Genomic DNA, 19,688 nt, shown 5'->3' on the forward strand with positions numbered 1-19,688 from the left:
AGGTATTTGGGCTGATAAGTTGCAAGCATAGATATATATAGGGGATTGCAACTTGCAGATCCTGACGCATAGAGTGGGGGATTACCACCTCAGGTCAGCTTATACTTGAGGCGAGAGACCTCAGAGGACGTGTTGTTTTGATCGCGGACTGAGCGATCGGAGTCTCAGATAAGCATTGTATTGGACGAGTAAATAAGACTCTGCTTCTTCGAAAATTCTGAGAGGAATTTGGTGGTAATTATCTTACTATATTTCGGAGTAATAGCCTAATTTTATGGTAATTATACAGTTGTTCGACATTTTTATCGAAATGGTATTATTTTCTGTCTGTAATCACCTCAGGTGCCAAGAGTTTAAGTCGGAGTTTAGGTTTTCACAGTGAAGTATCGTAATTACCTACTAGGTTTGTTGGGTCTTGGGTACTACCTAGGTAGTAGGTGGCCCTAATCTGAGCTGGGGATTTTACTAGTATCGTGAAGTATAGTATCGTAAAATTAGTGTTGTTGGTTTGCCTTTGGTAATTTTTCAACGTGCACTTTGTTTCCCAGTTTATTTCCAGCTTAGCCTAGGGTATTTTAGGCTAGTGAGATCAGTCCTAGGCATTACTACTATATAGAGTTACTTAAGGGTACCTATTTCAGCGTAGCCTAGGGTAGGGTCGGCTGGTTAGCTAGATCAGCCCTAGGCATTCCAGTTAGGTACATAGGTAGTAGCCCAAGGGTATTAGTAGGTACCTCTGTTGTGTAGGGAGACAATGATGGGTAGGTAGGCTAGTAGATTGCTACCTAGGGTAAATGATCAATTGGCCACCTGGCCACTACCTGGATAAAAGTGCGACTACCTTCCCAAAAAAATAACTTTAACACAGTCTAACCCAGGATAGACATCAATCATGAGCTAGCACCCATGGAAGCAACACCGCGAGACCTCTACTTTCCTCTCGAAGTACCTACCCACCTAGTAGGTAGTAGTAGTAGTACTACCTAGCCCTAAGTGTTGAAGTTATTTCTTTAGGAAGGTGGTCGCCAGGAGGCCATTCGATATTTACTCTAATGGCTTTCATATTCATGGGACCATTCCATGCATTCCGTGCAGAATTGTTACATAGAAATTCTGTCTATGTTAGCTAGTCCATGCTTCACCTGTCCGGCCAGGTCAGGGCATGCCACCCCAAGTAAGGTTCAGAAGGTAAGTTTTGATGAGGTCAGGGCACAATGCCTTAGGAAAAGTTAGTTTAAAATTGTATTGGTTAGATTGTGGCGCATGTCAGATCACTTGCCCGAATGGGGATTTAGTCCCACCAGTCTCTTTCCAATATTTTGTGTTACTTTGTGGTCCAGAAAGGGTGAAGCCACCCAGCCAGGTCAGGACACGGTGCTGTAAGTCAGGTTAGGAAGGTAAGGAATTGTTAGGCCAGAACATGGTAGTCTAGGAAAAGTTAGGTTTAACCTGGTTTCATGGTCAGATTTCTCTTGCATACTCGTCTTCCTGCTTTGCTTCCACTGCTGCTAACAGCTATTTGATAGGCTAGTCTCCTGGCTTGTATCAATGTTGCTCCATACTTTAATTATAGCCAAGCATAATCTTTTATAGAAATACTGTTTAGGAGGTTTGCCTCCATTGATATACCATAGCCTAGCCTAGCTTATGCTTGGTAGAGGTGTCTAGCCTAATACTAATACTCTCTTAGCCAGATACATGACCAACATATATTAGTTCCCACTAGTTTCTGCCTTTTTTTACCATTCGATATATTCGACAACTATCTAATTAGGAAACCCAGTGATACTGAGTATGTGGGTTGGCAGAAGCCAAAAATTAAGTTAATGCTATGAACGGTAATGCCCTTGAATACTTTAAAGAATCCACCCAACGTAGTTTTGATTAACCTAACCTAACAGGGTACCAGGTCCTTACCTGACTGGATTTTCACCTCACCTAACTTTAGAAATTTGCCTCAGCCTCACCTTGCATCTCCTCCATTGATAAATGTCTTGCCTAACTGTATTGAATTACCTTGATTAACCCTTAAACGCCGAAGCGGTAAAAAAAAAAATTGTCTCCCGTGTGCCGGAGGTGTTTCAGAGTGAGCGCGGAAGCGGAAAAAATATTTTTCTCAAAAAATCACAGCGCACTTAGTTTTCAAGATTAAGAGTTCATTTTTGGCTCCTTTTTTTGTCATTGCCTGAAGTTTAGTATGCAACCATCAGAAATGAAAAAAATTATCATTATCATATATAAATAATGCGATATATGATAGCGCAAAAACGAAATTTCATATATAATTGTATTCAAATCGCGCTGTGCGCAAAACGGTTGAAGGTAACAAGTTACATTTTTTTCATTGTAATGTACACTAAATTGCGATCATTTTGGTATATAACACATTGTAAAATGATAAAAGCAACACAGAGAAAATATTATCACAAAATAATGCATGAATTCGTAACGCGCGGACATAAACAAATATTTTGTTCAAAAATTCACCATAAATCTAAATATTGTCCTAGAGACTTCCAATTTCTTTCAAAATGAAGACAAATGATTGAATATTACTATACTGTAAGAGTATTAGCTTACAATTGCAGTTTTCGACCATATCTGACGAGTTAAAGTTGACTGAATGTCTAATTTTTTTATATGCAATTATTTCAGAAATAAGAAAGGCTACAACCTTCAAATATTTTTCGGTTTTATTCTACATGAAATTGCGCACATTTTCATATATAAAACTCTATGAAATGCCTAATATGAAACGGAGCAAATATTCCGAGAATGGGACGTACGCATTTCGGAGATTTGTGGCGGAGAATCCGCGCGCGGATGGAAGGAAAGATTTTTTAAAAATTCACCATAAATCTAAATATTGTGCTAGAGACTTCGAATTTGTTTCAAGATGAAGATAAATGACTGAATATTACTAGACTGTAAGAGTTTTAGCTTACAATTGCGTTTTTCGACCATTTCGGTAGAGTCAAAGTTGACTGAACGTGGTTTTTTTCTATTTATCGTGATTTATATGCAAATGTTTCAAAAATGAGAAAAGCTACAACCTTCAATTATTTTTTGTTGTATTCTACATAAAATTGCGCACATTTTCATATATAAAACTTTATGTAACGGCTAATTTAAAATGGTGCAAACATTACCACAATCGCACGTATGATTTTTTTGGAAGAGTTACCGCGCAGATGTAAAAAAAATGTTGTTTTTTTCGTAAATTCACCATAAATCAAAATATTGTGCTAGAGACTTCCAATTTGTTGCAAAATGAAGGTAAATGCTTGCATATTACTAGAATATAAGCGTTTTAGCTTACAATTGCGTTTTTCGACCATTTTGGTAGAGTCAAAGTTGACTGAAGGTTGAAATTTTTGCAATTATCGTTATTTATATGAAAATATCTCAAAACTGATAAAAGCTACAACCATGGGTTGCTTTTAGTTGTATTGTGCATGAAATTGTGCACATTTCCATATATAAAACTATATAACGGCTAATTTTAAAATTGTGCAAACATTACCACAATCTCATGTATGATTTTTTTCGGAAGAGTTACCGCGCGGACGTAAGGAAAAAGTTTGTTCATAAATTCACCATAAATCGAAATATTGTGCTAGAGACTTCCAATTAGTTGCAAAATTAAGGTAAATGATTGAATATTACTAAAATATAAGAGTTTTAGCTTACAATTGCGTTTTTCGACCATTTCGGTAGAGTCAAAATTGACCGAAGGTTGAAATTTTGGCAATTATCGTTATTTATATGAAAATATCTCAAAACTGATAAAAGCTACAATCATGAGTATTTTATTGTTGTATTCTACATAAAAATGCGCACATTTTCATGTATAATACTTCATGTAACGGCTAATTTACAATGGTACAAAAATGATGTCAAAGTGACGAAATAATTTCCGAGATGTGTCACAGATACTTTTTAGTGTGGCAAAGAAATTCGCGCTTGCGCGCCTGCGTAACGATTGTAAACAAAACAACACCTTGATCCGTGAACTCCCAGCATCCCCCAAGGCGCGTGATTCAAAAGTTTTAGGCTGGTAGGCCCATAAGTATTTTTCCGCGAATTTAAAAAAAAAAAATTTGTAAGTCGACGTTTAATACGTCCAGTCGGCACACGAGAGACAAAAAATGTCAACGTAAAATACGTCCAGTCGGCAGTAAAGGGTTAAGATCAGTGGGAAACATTTGTCATATGTTTTTATGCTATGCACATCCCAAGGTAAGGAATATTCTCTGTGCTCTGTGGAATACTGATAATACAGGCATAACTGTCTTCACCAGTTAGAACCCATGTGTAAGGTTAAGGTGAGGTGAGTTTATTTAGTGATTTATGGGATTTTAGATAAGGTTAGGATAGGGAGGATCCATGTAAGGACCCAGTAGTATACTTTAGGTTAGGTCTGGATGTGTCCTTGCAATTTGTGATATCTTTGCATTTTTATTTTGTTTTGGTTCAGTTCACTTGGTTTTTATCCTACTTTGCTTTCCCATTGAGGTCCCTAATAAGTGACAGAAGCAAAGATGAATTCTTTGTGCTAACAAGAGTGATTAAAGATGCATAAAACACAAGATCAGCTGCCTGAAAAGTATGTAGGTCATGTATTCGATAGAATATCAAAGTATGATAATATTGAGGTAGTATCTTGGTTATGATTTAGTCATAATCTAAAGCTAGGTCTATCCTGTTACTGTTATATAAAGAGCTATTTACTGGTACAGTTCTATAACTCTAATGCCTACCAGTTGTGATGGTAGTTTAACCTTGTTCCATTTGGCTGGCCACACTGCATAATAATAAATCTGCTGTGCTAACTGTGTCCCTTGATGCAATCTGGCCTTTTTGTTGAAATGTAACTGATATTAGTATAGTTCATATGTTCCCCAGAAATGAATAGAACATTTTTCAGTGTTCAGTGCATGTGGTGGGATCTTAACAAACTGTGTTGCAAGCTTTCATTTCTAGGATATTTTAAATCTCTGCAAGAACAGAAGATGAGGGTGTATGTAGTGAATACTGTAGTAAGTTACATGTTTGTTATTTCAAGTGTTTCATGACTTTTTAAGCACTGCTTAGGAAGCGTTAGCTGCTTGTAGCCCATGTGGTAACAAATGCTTCTGCAGTCTTTGTTGTTTTTATTTTACATGACAGTTAAGGAACTTTTTGGTGAAGTTCTCATATCTTTTTTGGCCCCTCCAAGTTCTCATTACCTGTTAGATTTCATATTCAGTTTAACAAGGGCCTCTGTATGTGTAAGAATTGCCTGTGTTGATGTACATATACTTTATTAATCTTATACAGTAATCCTGCAGTGTTCTAATTTAGCTGTCTTCTTGTACTTACATATTTTGTTTTTCAGGCTAAATGGCCATCAATACTCCCCATGGTGAAAAAGCTGTTCAGAGACCATCTGCATCCAAGGATGGTGATGATACCTCTGAAGAGACTCAGAATGCTGCAAGTGGGCCCCAGCATGAAACTTCCAATGATGATTTCAGGGGCAGTGGAACCATATCAAGCCTTAGTAGTCAGGAGAACTTGCCTTCAGCACTCTCATCACCTTTTCAAGCTTCACCTCTACCCTCACCTAGTCAGCGTCACTCATTTAACCCATCCCCATCACAGTTAGAATCCCCTTTGTCGTCTCCATACTTACAGCCATCTCTGCTTTCATCATCATCTTCACTTCAGTCTCCTCCCGGATCTCTTCCATCTCCTTATGAAAGAGGCAATAATATATCCATAGAACAACTCAATGAATTGGCTTTACAAGATAGTGAAAACAATAATGTAGATGAGAATAGTAATCAAGGCTTTGACCAATATGCTGGAGTTGCCCACGATTATGTGCCAGATCAATCTGTAAGACCTCGTGTAAGAGCACAGTATCCAACTGGAAGAGACCAGCCTGACAGGACCCCTAGTAATATTGAAGCAATACCACTAATGAGAAGAAGAAGCAGTAGCAGCAGTAGTTTTTCACATAGGAGGAATTTGTCTGAAGATTTAGCTTGCTCACCCACTACAAATTTTTCATATTTTGATGATGACTCGGCACAAGGTATGGGTATGTATTTGTTATTTCAGTTTTAAAAGTGTATACATATATAGAATATGTAATGCTGTAGAGATTCTGTTAGGTATTTCAGAGGTCAAAAAATAGTAGCCATAAGTAAACAAACCATGAAAGTATTGAACAGTGTTTTGTGTGTTGCTAGCATCTGATGATATAAAATTACCAGATTTCATATGAGATTACAGTTTTAACATAAGCTGTTTGTTTCAAGACCTCATTAATATTTATGAAAGAACTATAAGTTTTTTTTTATACAGCCTAATTTTGTAGAAAATATATCTTCGAAACATCCCATAGAGGTAGGGATTTTAGTATAATATATTCCTCTGTATCTTGAAAGGTACCATTTTAAACCAGACTTCATTAATATTTATGGAAGAACTATAAATTTTTTTTATACAGCCTAATTTTGTAGAAAATATATCTGCCGAAACATCCCATAGAGGTAGGGATTTTAGCATAATATATTCCTCTGTGTGTATCTTGAAAGGTACCATTTTAAACCAGTACAGTGCAGTATGTTTAATAAAAACATTTTGATGTTGGATGGGAATAATTTGTCTTGTAAGATTGTTTTAAGCTTTTATATGATAGGAGAGATTGGCACCATTTTAACATTTTTCCCATTATGCCAATAAAAGTTTGACCAAATACTGGACCTATTGGAGCCAGATGGTCCATATTTATCCAACATTTTAAGGCCTTTCTAGCAATTTATAATGTTTGGCGATCCATTAACAATTTCTAATGTTTAGAGCTGCAGATGTCTACTACTAATTAATGGTATCCAACATTAACTAGAGGAAGAATCCAGTGGCAAGATGATTTATAACTATTTTTTATAAGGTTCTGATAAGGAAGTCTTTGTTTGTATATAGACAATTTTATTTATGGAAAGTAAATTCAGTAGGTATATAATATGTTATACATACACGGTCAATAGATTATTTTTTGACCAGAGTATGACAGGTTACCAAGACTTCCAAACTATCAGTCAGATCGAAGAGATTCATGGTGCAGCCCTCGGCCCTTACCCCCCCAAGAAGACCCATCATTCTTTCAGTCTGTGACAAGAATCCTGCCTTTAAACTTAAGAGGTGGTGGGTACGGACCCCAGCCACCACCACTAGACGGTAGTATAGAAGATGATGCTCAAGATTTATTAAGCAACTTTACTTCTGAAACTCTACTTAGAAATCGTCTTCCGAACCCTAGCACAGCCATTATACATCAAGGGTAATCATACCAGTGTTTTACTATATGAAAACTTTAATGAGGCATACCACAAATGTGAGTGCATTTTAAGGTAAAATTAGAGAAAAGTTTGCCCACAACAAGACTTCTATATCTAACTTAATTGTGATAACCTCGTGTTGGAATATAGCCTAAGTAATGGTTAATCTTGAGTAGGTCAGACCCGTAGCATTGGCAATTCAGAATTATGTGTCTTTCCTTGATATTTAGTATGGCTAGACCTGGTTGTGACAAGGTTATCATCCTTAGGGTATTGCTCTTTTATGATTAAATTACATTTACGCATTGTAGAGTTGATATTTAATGTTTACATAAGACATATTTAAGGGATTCTATATTTCATCAGTGATCCAATAGTCATTATTATCATATTGGAGAAGGTGCATGTTATAAACTTCCATCATTGCTGTTTATTTCAGGTATCGCAATCCTGCCTTATATAGAGTTGGACAGGAACTCAGGAAATTAGCTGATGCATTTGCCAAAACAGAGGAACGCAGGAATGTTCAACGTATGGCGGAGTCTGTTCACCTGGAGAGCATCAATATGGAAAATTTTTTCCAGCTCTGCACAGAATTATTTATGGTAAAACATTTAGTTGAACCTCAAATATTCAAATTTATCATCTTAAATGAAACCTCTGCCTTGTAGAATACATCGGATCCAAAATCTTAACACTTTTAGTACAGAAGTTGAAAAAATGGTTTATACCTAAGATCATTACTAATAGTATAATGTAGAATGTATTGCAACAAATGTCCATGCTGTGTAGTTGGCACTGGATCTTTTGTTGTAAGAGACATCTGAGGCCTCTTATGTGAGTTTTTAAGATTCTTAACATGGTGGTTTGTCAACTGTTTGATGTAGTAATTATTAGTGTATTGTTTTAAACCATAAAACTGTTGGCATAATAAGATTTAGTACAGAGAATGAAATAATCTTAATAAAGAGCACATAAGTGTATCTGCCCAAATTTAGCCGAATATTAGACCCTCTGAGGTTTTGGGTGCTCCAAAATTTCTGTGACAAAGCACGCTAACCAGTTATGAACCAGACAATGTTTTTTTGTAATTGCTTGCCATGAATTTGTTTTTCTTATTAGAGGCTGGTTTTGGTGTTATTTTGAAGCTTATCATAGTATTATCAAAAGTGGAAAAGAAAATGTTAAAACAACATGAGGTTTGATCATATATTTGTGAAGTGTAACATCTTTTGACATCAAAGCATCAATCACATATCAGAAGAAATTTTTATGATTTCAAAATTATCAGTTTTAACAGTTTTTACAAGGTGATTTATTTTTTCCTTTGTTATTAAAGGATCAAAATAATCTCTGAAGTCAGTATAGTCATATTTGTTCAAGAAAGTTTCCCTTCATTTATTAACTCGGATCCTGTAAGCTTGTCTCATTTTGTTTCATTTCTATCCAATTTTTAAAATTAATTTTAATGAAAACGTAATTGGGCCTCTATAACTGTGAACAACATTTTGGCTGTTTTAGGGAATTAAGTTTGCATAGCAGAAAGATACAGGTAGGCCTCTAGTTACGATGAGGATACGTTACAATGATCCCATTCTTACTTGAAAATATTGTAACTAAGAGGCAGCCTAGCCTACACCAATCTATACATATACGTACTATATTGTACTGTTAATTCTTTTTTGTTTTTTTCTCTAAAGTGATGGAATGCCTCTTCTTCATCACATCACCAGCAAGAGACTCATTGGGTGTTAGGAATGCATTCTGATCTTACACAAATTTGTGTTTTAAACAGTTTAAAATGGACAAAAATCACGCACTATCGGTATCGCCATCGTAACTTCAAAATATAACTGGTATCACCATCGTAACTTCGAAATATCTCGACTCGAATCATCATAACTCAAGGACTACCTGTAGTTTATATTGCTAAATCTTAATTGAGAAAATTTGTATACTGTAGTATAATTTTTGTCATCCCAATTACCAAAGCTTTATGTTGGCCTAACTTATCCATATTTATAGTATTGATGATATATTTATCTCCATATTCAGTAGGATTGAATCAAAAGCAACACATGTATGTTAGATCTGTCACCTTCCCTTACTGCTTAATCATATATCTCCCCACTGCTTGCTGGTTTCTTAGTATTTCTACAGAAAGTACTATTTCAATCACTTTTCTTTTTTTTTTAATATCCACCATCTTTTCTTTTATGTTACCACTTGGAAGTTTAAGCCTCAGATTGCTTGGCTTAATGATTTTTTTTCTTTTTTGCTACAAAACTTTTGAAAAAATTTTTCTTATTTGCTACCAAACTGGAATTTTTTCTGACAACTTTTTTCTGCTTATCTTTTTCCAGGGAGGAATAACCCGAGAACGTATAGTTGCATTATTTACTTTTGTGGGAGATGTTGCAGTCTTTCATGTGCGGCGCCAAGGACAGCAGTTTCTTCAGGTGTTAATGAAATGGTCATTGCAGTATTTAGTAGATCACGTTTGCAGATGGGTAAAGGAAGCTGGCGGTTGGGTAGGTTTCTAACATTGTTTTAATCTTAGTGATTTGGTTAAACTGTCATTAAATTATTCTTGGTCTGGTTTTACAGTGATAAGAGGATGTTTTGATATTCACATTTGACTTGTTCCAGTGAGATTAGGATGTGATCATTGTGCAATTTTTCCAAATGCATTTCAGACTTACAGCACAGCTTCTAAAACCTTTGTAAGAAATCAGTGGGTTTAGGCAGCTCTGCACTGTAAACTTTACAGTGTTTCATATCATAATTAATTGTTATAGCAATAGGCTGTTTTGTTTTATTGCATAATTAGATAATGTAGTTATGAAAACTTTTAATTAAGTAACTTATCATGAAAACTTTTAAATAAGTAAACTTATCAAGTAATTACATAGCTATCAGTTTCTAGTATCAGCAACTAAAATTTGAAATCCGTGATAGCGTCCCACCCACTTTTGGGAAGAAGAGGAACAACTGAGCTAGGAATTTCAATTTGTTTCTGCCATCTTAAGATGATGTGAGCAGCAGCTGGTTTGGAATTTGAGTTCTTTGCTGGTTTCTTAGTTCTGAAGCATTGGTGAAGTACTACTTTGTTTTAGGTAGCCTTTAGGCAAATTATTTAGTTGGGGATTTAGATCAATCCTTTAATTTAGATTTAATGGATGTGACTTTTCCTTATTTTGACTGTAATTGACTTGTATGCATGACGATGTCTGACGCAAGTAGGTCAAGCACTCATTGTTGCGGCAAAGGCTGTAAAACAAGATTAACCTCTGCAAAATATGACTTACACATGCTTTGTACTAATTGTAGGGCACAAGTTTGCTCATTAGAAAAATCTTGTATTGAATGTGAGGGCTGGGATATTAAACAGTGGAAAGTGTTGAATTTTCATCTATCAAAATTAGCAAGGGATAGGCAGAGGATAGCAAATGCTATTAAGCAAGACATGACTATGACTAGTCAGGAATCAGCTAGGTCAACCTGTGATGTTCTGATTCTTTCTGTTCCTGTAATTTTGCCCATTCCTAGTCCTTCGACTGTTCCACCTAATCCTTATCCCAGCTCCTTAGCTCTTGACACCAACACCACTGCCACCTTAGAGTGTAAATTCAATCACAACTTTGAATTATCATCAAACACTGTATCACAATTAGGTGAATCAGTGAAAGCGCTTATGGAGCGCAAAGTGAGTGAAGTTCGATTGGAGGAGCTTGTTGTCTGTCTCGCCGATTGTCCTAGGTGAAGGTCTCTGGCATACTCTCCTGCACCACCAGGAAGAAGCCATACCGGAAGCCCAAGATTAGGTTGGTGGGGCTACCCAAGGTCATGTTGCCCCCTCAGTCTCACCTATAGTTAAATCCCAGGTGATCAACAGACAGCCATTGGAAAGGCGTCTTTGCGGTGTTCTGGCTTTCCTCTAGTTCCGAGGCTTCTAATTGAATAGAAGCGCCAGTGGCACTTCAAGACCATTGAAAAGGTCTGCAGTTGACGTATCTTGCATGCCAGAAGTACCATGTAAGAAGGTGAAGGAAGCTGTCAAGCTGTCTCATCATGTACTTTTTGGGACAGCCTGGAGAGGTTCTTTCCTGAGCGCTCTTCCTCTGTTCCAAGACGCAAGCTCCCATTAGCACCAAGTAGTGCAGCAGTCTAAATGCCAGCTGGCTCCCACGTGCCCAATAGCACCCAAGCATTCAGTGGTGCCAGAGTACGAATTGGCGCCAAAGCGCCCAGCAATTTCCAGGTACTTGGAAGCAGTTGAGCACCCAGTGGCTGCCAAGTGGACATTATCAGCCGAGCACCTTTAGCTCCCAGGTGGCAGCCAGCGCCTGAACGTTTGGACAATCCTTACTGCTCCTTTGCTTCTTTGACAAGTTCGGCGCCAGCTCAAGAGGATTTAGCACCTTCAGATTGACAGCAAGTACAAGTATCTTCAGTGGCAGATTCCTCTCTTGCCCCATCCAGCAAAGGTTGGATGGTATTTTAGGGTCGTTAAAGAAACCTTCTTCATGCTTGAAACTGTTGAGTGACGATCTCTGTCTCCAGTGTTGTCAGCTGAAGAGGAAGAGGATAAAGCACCAGAAGAATCTCCTCTGATGGTATATGCAGCACTGCTAAGGATTTTCCTTCACTGTTTTCCCTTTTTTTTTTTTTTTTTTTTTTCCTCCAGCTGCTCCTTCTTCTCCGGCTTTGATGTTTCAGGTGAGTAGCATTCAGGCTGAATCATTTAAGTTAGCTAAGATGGTACCATCAACATTGGCAAGGAAGGCTCATACTGAGGTTGACACCTGGTTGTCACACAAGAGAGAAAAGCAAAGTTTGTTTTAGCAACCCACCATCTCATCTCATCTTGAGTAGGAGGTATACATTATGCAATTGGAGAGGCACCTTCGAAATTGGATATTTCTGCCTCTTCCCAAGGAGATTTCTGCAGTCTCATTGATTGATTACAATGTGGGTGGGTGTTGGGAGCATATACTTTCAGGTTGGAGGGATCAAGATCATCCTCTTTATACCTCATCCCTCATCTTGACACAAATAAAGTCATATGTCTTAAGTACTATCTTTTAAGCCTTGTTCTTGGCATTGATTAAAATATTTTTCATATTATGAAAATACCCATGATTTCCATTACTTATGAAGGTACCCATGATTTCAGACTCCATCATGTGACTTGGGGCTTATCTCCTAAGTCTTTCCTCTTATGATTATAATGGGTTCATAATAATAAATGTTTTTATAAGACATGCTTTCATACAACCCCATTAATCATAATTTTCAGTGCCGGCTTCCCTTTCCCTCATCTACAGATGGGAGACTCCACTTAAAAATTGGGTTGTGACACCTTGCAGCATGATTGAATTGACTTTCATGCACAATGGGGTTTTGCCTTTCCTTTGTGTTGTTGAGTCTGGTTGCATTTCACATAGAATAAGGCTAATTATGATTTGTGGGTTTGTTTAAGAATAGATTTTATTATTAGAACTGTTATATATAATAATTATATGAAAAATTTAATTTCTTTAAAGGATTAAAGTATTTTTTTAATTTTTAACATATAGGAAACTATTTTAATGAAATTATCCCTTGTCTCCAAAACAGGGTGCAGTATTGAGCAGAGGAGCAAATGCACTGTATAGAACTGCTGTTTTTGTCTTTTGTCTTATTGGAACAGTTGCTGCTGGTGTGTATGTTGTTAAAACCTTGAAAGACTGGTAACAGAAAATTATTATAGGAGTTGTAATGAATTGTTTTCATGTTCACCACCATTATTGTTAACAGGAATTTTTCATTGTCATCATCATCATCAACATTTATTCTCTGTAAATATTTTTGTATGGTTTCATATTAAGTTTGAATACTAACTTAAGTTAAAAGTAATGTATAGTCTTTAATTTTTGACTTTAGATTAAGAAGTGATTATTTGCAATTATGTTTGGCTTATGAATTTTTGCTACAAAATTTTGATTTTTGTGAAAATATGCCAATTCAGTTCTTTTTGGCTGAATAGATTATACATAGTGAATGTTTTGAGTATGAGCTCAGTAGATGACAAATCAAGAGTTGTACATAAAGAAAAAAGATGGTAGTGATAACAAATTTTTGGATTGGAAGACATTTTGTATGATTGTTTTTATTAAGGTATTTCCTGTAGTCTTTGGCAATAGTTTTAGAAATGGTTTTGGCTGTTTGTTTGCTTCACAGTACTTTAAACGGACAGTAAGAGATAACCTAGCATTAACCATCTGAAACTTTGTCATATATTTGTTTTATTAATCAAGACATTTGTCAGTTTTAGGGTTAGTTTAATATATAATTATGTATGCAATTATATTAAAAAAAAACGTTTTAGTCAACTGTAACAGCCTTAGAGTTTGACTTGAATCATTCATCTTTTTCAGAATACATACGGAATTTATAATGTTTAATTTAACTCGATAGAAGCTGTTCCAATGTGTGGGTTTCCCAAGTTAAAGAATGGAAATGTCTCATTGATTGCTCACTAGTTTTTATTTGACCACGTAGATAGGTATTCAAGTATACATTAGTACGATAATATATTTCTTGTGACTTTTTGATAATGTGATTTAAATTAATGGGTTGTGATTTCATCATCTTTGTTCCTGTATCATTTCTGCATCATTATCATTAACTATCACTCCGAGAATCTTTATGCAAATTTTTATCCTCTTAACACTAAACCTTGCTCATTTTCAGACAGCACAGCACTAGACATGCACAGGTTTGTGTTAATTAAAAGCACAAATAACACACATAAAAATTGGCACTGCATCTTTGTCATCAGTTATTGTTTCATTTGTTGTTTGTTAATATATGTAATGGAAATGTATTTAACTTGTCTGAAGTAAAGTAATGTGAATAGAATTGCTAACCCTTGATATCATGAGCCATAATTCTAATTTTGATGTAGTACTTGGACTGTATGAAAGATGGAATTGGCACTTTTGACAAGTCTTGATTTAAACCAAGCCCCCAATTCTTGGTTTTGTAAGGTATTTTTGTCTATCTACAGATCATAAATAAAACAGCACAATGGTAGTGTTTTAACTCTGTGGCATAGTTAAACTATTTAATAATTATTAGTAATAATTTATGTCTTAATAAGTACAAGAGGGCAATGGAAGCCAGACTTATGCTATCAGGTTTTTGTGGTCAGGACATACATACAGTGGATTACATTAACCTAAAAATTTTATACTTACATTTCCATTAGATAGCAAAATTTATATGTCAGCTGCCAATAGAAAGTTTCACATAACAGTTTCATGTTGTAAGAAATTTGAATGAAAGAATTACACATCTGATTCCACACTGGCATCATAGTTAGTTTTTCAGATGACCTTGGGCTGATGTTTTGCTCTCCATAGCTGGTGCTGAACGGTTGCAGTTCAATACCGCTAACTGAAGTAACATGCCCCTCCATAAGAGATTAGTGTCATGTGCATCAGTGTCTCCAGATGTTAAAGAAATGTGCCTTTTATTGATTACTTTTCATTTCTTTTATTGCTTTAGATTGAACATGGAAGTTCTACAAGTGCTGAGTTAAAATTTTGACTTGGTGGTCCAGTTTTACTACTTAGTATGCTTTTTCTTACCTCATTGCTTCTGTGGAGCATTACGTATTGACTTTCCAGTACAGTTGAGTAACTCGGTGCTTTCTCCTAAATGCACTGTATTTTTATATGAATTAAGAGAAAAATATATAATTTGCTTATCTAAATTGTTAGGCAAGAAATTTTTACATTCTTTGTAAGTGTAGGGTTAAAGATTACAGGAAGAGAAGCATTTTTCATTAGTAGGATTATGAATTTTAAAATCTATAATTTACAGTATTTCAGTTATATACATATTTTTTGTAGTGGTGCAAGTGTTCATTGATGCTCAATGTTGATTGTATCTAGGCAAACATTTTGCTTGTAAATTATACTAGGATAGTTTCTTTGTAAATGTTTTATTTTTTCAGTTTATTTAGTGTAACGCTGCAGTTGACCAGAGCAGTGCAAGTTGTTTATTTGTATTAAAATTGTTAAAAATTCATGACTGCAGGCAGCTAGGAATTTTTTCTCTCATTTGTCGGTGCAATATAATCGCCAAACATTTTGTAATTGTGAAAAAGTTCAGCAGTTTTTTTAATGCAGCACACTTTACTGCCATTTGTCATAAAATTTTGTCCATGTGTTGTTCTGACACGGAAAGAAAATAAAATTATTTGTACAACTGTGTGAATATCATTTACTTATTTTTTTTTTTATCAAACATTAGAACAAATAGGCAAAATTCTGCAACTTGATTCATTGCTAATCATGATTTTAGATCATTATAACTGGCAAATAATGCCAGGTTGCACAAATTTAGATCTCATGTTTGCTAACTGCAGTACATTTACCTGAAAACTTCTAAATACTGGCAACACTAGTTGTGACAAAGATGATAATTATGCTGTTATATTTTATGAGGGTGATAAAAAACCTAGTGGATGAACATGTATATTTTCTCATTGTCATTTGGGAATGAATGTGGTCAACCATGTTTTTACATTCTTTACAGTGTGGCATGTTTCCCATATAACCTAGCCACTCATTCTGTTACTCTTACGCGAGACAAAACTGTACATAGATATCCTAATTTGTGCCAAATATTGTAATTAGTAGGTTTAGTGGCAGCAGCTGGATCCTGAAAACAATTATCCAAATCAATTTTCTTAATTCCTTTAGAGGGCATATAACAACAGCACTTCAGCTCATGTGCCAAAGGCCCAAGTTGAACAACAAGATAAAGGTTACTAAATTCCCTCCTGCTGCATTAGAGGCCACAAATAGTTATACAGAAGCCCAAATTGAAACGTACATTACTTCAAAAACTGAATAAGAATTTTCTGTGTACATCTGTACTTTCTAGCTACCTCCATCACAACCAGGAGAATATCACAAGCTACCTTGCAAATTTCCACAACCCAAAGTTTTTTTCTATTTAATCACAGATATCACATGAATCTACCAAGTTGCTGCACTAGTGCAATCAACTGGTATGTACGTCTTGCACGTGAGTCTACTATAAACATCTTTCTCCAAATATCAGCAACATATTTTAACCATACACTCTTGCATAAGTAGCTATTCCCAACATTCTCTACAGCCAAACTTCACAGCACATACAATAACATTTTAAAGAGACCAAAGTCAAACAAAGTCACAATTCACCTCTCTTACTGTACAAATGTGATGTTCTAAATCCATACCATATCAAAGTTGGGTGCATTTCTGAAATTAGTTTTCATAATGGCAGGAGTGTCCAAGTCTACAAAAGTATTAAGAGTTGAACACGAACATTCTCTTCTTCCAGCACACAATAATCCACAACTTTCCTCTGCTGCAACCAAATACATCATAATCTTTCCAATTTGTTGCAAGCAAAAACCTTACTAATCTCTAAACTTCATTGCAAGCAAGTCAATAATCTTATTTTTTGTTATATAGGCATCATTAACCTTTTATCACTCTTTGTTGCAAACAAATATGAATAATCTTCAATGAATGCATTTTATTACTGTTCATGGTAAGCAAACATCAATTTATATTTTCCTATTTCTAAAGTTTACCTAAGCTGTCCTGAATATCTGTATTGCAATATCATAAGTGGTCTTCTATGGCATTCAGGTTTTATTAGTTACTGCTGAATAAACAGGAATATATTTATCTAGGATAAGTAATTGTATACATGATTAGCATGCTATACATAAGATTAAACCGTATAGATGGACTCTTGAATATATTATGAGAGAAGCACTATAACAGCTTGATGTTCTCAGCCTATAATTCAGGATAATAAATTAAGCAATTGAGTGATTGCACCCTACCTACTCGGCACAAATGTTCGGTAAAGAGAGGTAATATGAAGCTGGAAGTCTCACCTGGAATGATTATTCACTTTCTCAGTTCCTGTTGAGGGACTCCGTCTACATGAACATACGAGACAGTCCAGTAATCACACAAAATTATTGTGACTCGCTCTAAATGCTGTACCCTGCAATAAGACAGCATGTTCTCAAACTGTTTCCAAAGCTAGAGTATAAAAATAGCAAAAATGGCTTTTAATATGTTTGATATTTTACTTTTCTTTTAAAATTTAATTTGGTAGCTATGACAATGTCTTTCTGACAGCAATTTTTCAGATACTGTAGCTCAGAGATCAGAACAGTAAACATCTCTATAATTCCCAGGCACCATATGGCAATTATGTACCTCAAAATCAATTCAAAAGTCCAAATTTATATTAATAAAATCAAAACAAAATATCTACAGATTTCAGTTGAGAAAAATACCATTAATAAATGTACACCTGAAGTCTACAAATTTAACGGAGCTCATTTTTAACCATCCAAAAAATTACTTGGAGTACCATAAAGTCTCCATGGCTAAGAAAATAATTGACAAGATCCTGGACTGCCAATACAAGACTGTTGATATGTGTGATTATTATCAGTACAGCTGCATAATGTAACCAGCCCATTTCTCTGTAAAATACAAGTCTCCAACCCAGAGTTACACAAAATAAATCTATGTTTGTAAGTACAACAATATGTCAACAATGGGGTTCCAAGACAGAAAGCAGATAAATGACTAAACATCCAGAATGAGATCAAAACCACAAGAATCCGCCTCAATATGAGTGGCTTCAGTCTATGACTTAGCTAGCTATCTAATGATCAGAAAAATAGTTGGTAATGCATATATTTGCATAGACATTACGTCATTTTTTAGAGATTCTATGTACATTTAACATCCCTCCATAATAATACAGATAAATTATTATCCTACTGCTAAAACCTTTGTAAATTTAAAAACTATAAAAATTATAAAGTCAACATAACAATCAATATAAATACACTATGCACAATTTATTACTATATCGAACATAAGCATAAAATGCAATAAATTGGCGGAATAACTTTTCCCTGGGATTATATGGATTTTCTCAAATGATCTAAAAAAGGGATTTTGACGTAGGAAAAATCTATTTCTGGGCGAGGAAGCCGTGTCGCCCAGTGAAATATGTCTGCTTTAGCACTATTTCTAGTAAAATATTGCTATAATACCAGAGAACTGCTAAATTGGACATGTCAGAAGCCTCTGACTCGCTCACCTATATAAAAGGTGTCGGTATAAAACTTGGGCTGGGGCGAGTGTTAAACACTACCACAGCAACCCCTCCAATTAGCCTTTTCCTCATCAAAAGACCCTAAATACGGGGAGCCGACCCATAGGTCACACCTAGCTACCCCGTTGAAGGCGGCTGTGACGTCATACTTATCGATAGCAATGAAGCTTGGTGCACCTGCAAGGGGAGGGGGAAAAACCATGGGGGGGGATTTCACTGGGCGACATGGCTTCCTCGCCCAGAATAGATTTTTTCCTACGTCAAAATCCCTTTTCTTTTTTATGGGCTCAGCCGTGTCGCTCCCGTGAAATTGTACCAGGAGAAACACCAAGCTACATCACTCTGAAATGAAACAGAATATTAAAATTGTATAAACTAACACCATAGACCAAGTGGAAATAGCAAAGAGATTTGCTGCGATAGGTAGGATGTTAATAAAACTGGCATAATGGAAAATATTCATATGACACAAGGACAGTACTATATTGATGTTGCAAGGAGACACTGACCTCCCTACAGCTATTGCCTGATATTTAAGATCCTCCAAGGACTTAAGGTAAAGCTTTGGAAAACCCAGTGCGACTGCCGACCAGTATATTTCTTCAGATCATCAAAGTTCATATATTTGAAGAAATTTACAGAAGTTGTTATAGCCCGAATAGCACGCGCTTTGGAAAGGACCCTGGCTGACTTCCTTGGTAAAATACAAAAACTGCTGCGTAATGCCCTTTAGGGATATGGTACCACCATCGCCCCACATGAAAAGGAGGGGGGGGGCCTTCAGAAAAGGTAGATGGTGCTAGATAAATAGTCCTTAGGGGTTTTAACAGTACATAAAGATGGATGTTGCAGAAGCGGAACAACCTCCCAGGGGGATCGCCTTACCAAAGGGTTCTCATTCTTAGCCATAAAATAAATATTTGGTGAAAAAAGCGACACGTAACCCGAGGGAAGGAAAATTCTATATGCCCTTGGCACTAGATAAAGATGACATCTCCGATGTTCTGGCACCTGAAGCCAGACTTAATAAAAACAGTGCCTTACGCAAAAGGGTTTTGGCAATCACATTTGAAGTTGTCTGTTTTAGAGTCTAACCTGAGACCATCGTTAAGAAACCATGACACTGACGACGGCCTTTGAATGGGCCACAGGCGTGCACAAGCC

The 19,688-nt window shown here is 36.0% G+C and overlaps 1 protein-coding gene across 6 annotated transcripts; it reads left to right on the forward strand.

Moving 5' to 3' along the window:
- Positions 1 to 81: 81 nt before the first annotated feature.
- LOC135199513 (uncharacterized) lies at positions 82 to 15,585 on the forward strand. Of its 6 annotated transcripts, none has more exons than XM_064227634.1 (6): positions 82 to 234; positions 5,378 to 6,085; positions 7,054 to 7,330; positions 7,768 to 7,933; positions 9,692 to 9,859; positions 12,948 to 15,585. In XM_064227634.1, exons 2-6 carry the CDS (start codon positions 5,383 to 5,385, stop codon positions 13,062 to 13,064), a joined length of 1,431 nt encoding a protein of 476 aa, XP_064083704.1. In that variant the 5' UTR covers positions 82 to 234; positions 5,378 to 5,382; the 3' UTR covers positions 13,065 to 15,585. The 6 variants fall into 6 exon arrangements, with proteins under 6 accessions (XP_064083704.1, XP_064083739.1, XP_064083748.1 ...); XM_064227669.1 differs by having other exon boundaries at positions 5,378 to 6,079; XM_064227642.1 differs by having other exon boundaries at positions 217 to 277.
- Positions 15,586 to 19,688: the final 4,103 nt, after the last annotated feature.

Source organism: Macrobrachium nipponense, chromosome 23, assembly GCF_015104395.2.
Source record: "Macrobrachium nipponense isolate FS-2020 chromosome 23, ASM1510439v2, whole genome shotgun sequence".
NCBI lineage: Eukaryota > Metazoa > Arthropoda > Malacostraca > Decapoda > Palaemonidae > Macrobrachium > Macrobrachium nipponense.

Bases quoted from the DNA above. Each gene is read 5' to 3' on its own strand.
- LOC135199513 (XM_064227634.1), top strand. From the start codon at position 5,383: ATGGCCATCAATACTCCCCATGGTGAAAAAGCTGTTCAGAGACCATCT. The intron at 6,086-7,053 runs GTATGTATTTGT...TTTTTTGACCAG, and splicing joins TGACTCGGCACAAGGTATGG to AGTATGACAGGTTACCAAGA. The intron at 9,860-12,947 runs GTAGGTTTCTAA...TCTCCAAAACAG, and splicing joins TAAAGGAAGCTGGCGGTTGG to GGTGCAGTATTGAGCAGAGG.